This window comes from Propithecus coquereli, unplaced genomic scaffold (genome assembly GCF_000956105.1).
Source record: "Propithecus coquereli isolate 6110/MARCELLA unplaced genomic scaffold, Pcoq_1.0 Scaffold165, whole genome shotgun sequence".
In the NCBI taxonomy this organism is placed as follows: domain Eukaryota; kingdom Metazoa; phylum Chordata; class Mammalia; order Primates; family Indriidae; genus Propithecus; species Propithecus coquereli.
The window spans coordinates 1,128,955-1,133,338 of NW_012141080.1; the positions used below are offsets into that span (position 1 = coordinate 1,128,955).

General features: G+C 39.6%; 1 protein-coding gene across 1 annotated transcript in view; it reads right to left on the reverse strand.

The window, feature by feature from the left end:
- GLG1 (golgi glycoprotein 1) overlaps positions 1–4,384 on the reverse strand; it is a 132,195-nt gene that overhangs the window by 25,571 nt on the left and 102,240 nt on the right. The window contains exons 8-9 of the mRNA XM_012641511.1: positions 4,044–4,145; positions 1,974–2,127 (exon numbers count right to left, since the gene is read on the reverse strand). Of these exons, the coding sequence (XP_012496965.1) occupies positions 1,974–2,127; positions 4,044–4,145 (256 nt within the window). The remainder of the gene's footprint in view (positions 1–1,973; positions 2,128–4,043; positions 4,146–4,384) is intronic.

Consider the following 4,384-nt stretch of genomic DNA (forward strand, 5'->3'; position numbering starts at 1 on the left):
TCTCCCAAACTTTATACCTCAAATCTCTTCCAGAATAATAAATAAACATTCTAGGAGGCTTCAAAAAGCTCTTATCTCTAGGAATACAATTGTTTATTGAGCATTCTCTAAAATAAATGAATTGACATTCTTTTCTGAGAATATTCTGATAAAAGTGAACTGAATTTGAATTCATTCAGATTAGGTTAGAGAGTTTTGTGTGTTTGTTTGTTTAGCAAAATTAATTTGCCAGTCTATGAATGAAGAGTAGAACATCAGAGCCAATTCAGAAGAGAATACTTGGTTCAGAGAACTGAGTGAAAACTGATCTAAATCAAATAAAGCAGGCAAATTTAGAAGCAACGGTTACTACAGGTCAGGACCAGATTCCTCCAGATGAGTTACATAGCACTAGCAGAGAATAAGGCAGGTGAAAACCTTATTTTTTGTTTTTTTTTGAGACAGAGTCTCACTCTGTTGCCCGGGCTAGAGTGCCGTGGCATCAGCCTAGCTCACAGCAACCTCAAACTCCAGGGCTGAAGCAATCCTTCTGCCTCAGCCTCCCGAGCAGCTGGAACTACAGGTGTGCGCCACCATGCCCGGCTAATTTTTTCTATATATTTTTAGTTGTCCAGCTAATTTCTTTCTGTTTTCAGTAGAGGCGGGGTCTCGCTCTTGCTCAGGATGGTCTCAAACTCCAGACCTCTAGCGATCCTCCCACCTCGGCCTCCCAGAGTGCTAGGATTACAGGTGTGAGCCACTGTGCCCAGCTGAAAACCATATTTTTTGAAAGGGCTGTGAGAAAGCTGTCATTGACAGGCACAGTTAGTCTCTCTTGCTGACAAAAAAGCCAGCACACCTGGGGTGGAGGAGATGGAGAGTAACCGTTTAATGGGCATGGGGTTTCCTATGAGAGTTATGAAATATCTGGAAACTAGATAGAGGTGGTGGCTGCACAATGTTGTGAATGTACTAAATGCCACTGAATTTTTCCTCTTCAAAATGATTAATTTTATGTTATGTGAATTTTACCTCACTTAAAAAAAAAGCTAGCATACCAGATTCCAACCCTTTCTTTACTTACAAGAGAAGGAAGCTCCTATTACAGTGACTAGCAAGATGCCAGGATTTGGAAGCTCCTGCGGTTAATGAGACGCTCACTGTATGAAGAAATATGTAACAACAAATTCCCACATTTTCTTACACAGCAATAGAAGAATAGGGTTAGGACTGCAGGATCTGAAGTATCTGATGTCTCCTCATTTCTATTCGAGTAGCCTCATTCTTAATCCTAGATAGTCAGACTTTTGCATTAAGCTCAGAAGGAATATCAGTAATCATGCATGTGAAGTAATACCACCTCTACGTTCTATTAATACAACAAATGCAGGACTGACATACAACAGAGTATCTCAGAAGGTATAAAAATGCCATCTGGAAACAAGCAGCATGTCAATGCGGCACCAGAAGGCAGCCAATGCTGCCCGAGAGCCAAGTACACATAAATATCCCTACAAAAGGTAGCAGTTGGGGCAGACAAATACCAAGAGACTGAGGTAAGGTGCTTCCGCTCCAACTAGTGCATTGTCAGAGAAGTCTCATTAATACAGGCATTATGTGTTTGGTTGCCAAGGGCAGAAGTCTAAAGAAAAGAACGATTTGTATCCTGGCTAAAAGCTTCTAATGGATCTTTAAAGCTAAAGTTAGGACAGCAGAATTTAACTGTCCATTTGTGATTCAGATTTTGGGAATTTACAGAAATAATCTGGAAATCTTACCCCCACTTACACTGTTAAAAATATAAACTCATGGAAAAGAAGCTGGTAGAACAACTCTAGGTATACTCACCAAATGAGGAAGGCTCTAGTAGTACAGCAAGCCCCTCCCCACCAAATACACTAAAAAAGTTTTCCTAAGATGACAGAAATCAGAATACATAGCAAAGTATTTAAAAAAACAAATAAGAAGAAATGAAGTCGATATTGACTGCATACCCTCCTTCCCTGTTCTTCAGTGCGGTAGGCATGTCTGTATAAACAAGAGAATACAGCTCCGGGAGGCATAAGTTCACTGGTCTCATTCCAACCGTGGGTATGGCAAAGACGAGAGGCATCTCCCTGGCACTTGCGGTATAAGACAGGGTCCAGCCTACAAAAGTTAAAAGATAACCATTCTACATTTCCTTCTAACACATGCTAAGGGTTTTTACCAGGTGCTTGCTTATATGCTTATTGATAATCACCTCCAGGGTAGTGGAGACTAAAGATATGCAAAAGTATATTCCTGAATTTTGTTCTTAATGAACACACTGTGGTCAATCTGTAGAAATTTGTTAACTTTCATCAAGACTTAAGTTCTATCTCCGAGTTGTTATCTTGGCTATGTAAGGTACGTAACATTACAATAACAGACTCAGCCCTCACATTCCTTGGCTGAACGTAGAAAACTAGGGTTGTAGCCACCACCAGGCAAATTACAACTTTCTACTTAATACTTTTTTTTTTTTGTCCAACAAAAGCAGGTTGACTTTATTGCAGGGGAGCTAGGAAGGAACAGGACAAGTGAGGATCTCCGCAGAATACCTACCACTGAGGACTGCCAAGCCCCAGGTCTGTCTGGAAGCCAGGAGAGGATCAGCATCCTGTCCCCTTTGGTCTACCCTGCTGACGGGTGGGCCCAGGTCCTTACCTCACTTTAACAGAACACTTAATGCTCTTTTTATTAAATACATTTTTCTAAATATGAATGAAGTTCAATCCTGATATATAAGATTCAGCAAGATCAGGAATGGCAAGATAAACAGAATCTCCTACTCAACCTTTTCTCTTCTTCCCATGAAAGGTAAGGCAGTTGTTTTTTTGGTTTACCTGAATATGCTTATCAATTTATAAAACTTGACATTTAACTTTTAATCTGGGTTCAGTCTTGTGCAGTGTAATAGTAAGAACGAATAAAAAAAAAAATAAGAAGAACTTTTAATCTGGGAACAGTGGGTTAAACAACGAACCTGATTCTTCTCCAAATCAGATTAGGGGATGCTTAATTTTGTCTGTATTATGCTGTCAAGTTTGGGGGAGGGCTATTTAATGGGAAGAGACAGGCTAATATTTAATGAGTAGCCATTAAGACTATGCAGCACTTTTTTGATTAAGGTGGAAGGAATTAAAAAAGAAGAGAAAACATGATTTTGATTAAGGTAGTACACTCAGTAAATGCTTTATTTCAGTTTAGATGGCCTGAGTAAGCACAGGGAAATTATTGCCCAGCTCTCTCTAGTCCTGTCCATAACAAACTTGAAGAAACAGAAATAAAAATACATTGAATCTTCAAGTAAACCACGTGGGCCAAACATATATTAATCACCAGAATAAGTTAATGACCACAGGACAGTGGCTTAACAACTGAAGAAGGAAGCAGCTGAACTTGGGAAGCTGGAAGAGCAGGGAGATCCAGTTCTGGCTGCTTTGGAGGTGGGGAGGAGGAAGACAAGACAAAGAGAGAGGAGGGGAACTGAGGCCATAAACTCCAGAGATTCTGACTGTAATATACATCCTTCTCCTATTTCGTCCTCCACCCATTTTTGTTAACAGGATAAGAAGAAAATCAGAGAATCAGGTTGTCACTTATTGATAAAAACCTCTTTAGACAGAATAAACTCAATAACTCTGAATAGGAAAAGAAATAAAAGCAAATTCCCACACCCAGTGCAAATCAATAAAAATACAAATGCACTGTTATCTTCTTAGAGACGTATCTGAAGATGCTTTTGCTGCCCCTCCAGGTGCCAGAGTTCTTTCTAGATAGATGTTTGTGGTACATTTTGACCCTGACTTCCAAAGTAGTGGCAAACAGGGATGCTTGGTACAGAGTGGTAGTGAGCTGACTCTGCTTTTGGATACTGTTCTGAAAGCAACAATGAGTGGGATTTTTAGGGAAGCGGAGCATGTTACCCAGAACTTAACAAAAATAATTTCCTACTGATTATTTCAAAATATACATGTATTACTGACTACACGGGAGAACAGGCTGAGGCAATACACTTACTTTGGCTTCAAAATACTCACTTCCAATCTCGGGAGATGAAATACTGTAGCTCTAAGAGACGATGTTCACAATCTTCCACCATTTTCTCTGTATACAAATGTTCCATAAGGCACGAGAGGATCCTAGCCATAAAACGGGTGAAATTGTAACGAGAGAGAAGTGTCTTAATGAGAGGTTCAGAACTTTATGTCTATATAATGTTTTCTTGGTTTGAGGAAAAAGCCCTTTAGCAATTTTCATAGGAGAATACGATTTATTTTTCTGAGAATCACTCGAATTAATTGAACCTGACAGTTATCATGCCTTCTATCAACTTCAGAGCCACTTAACACTTAGGACTAAGGTGTACAAGTTCCATGTT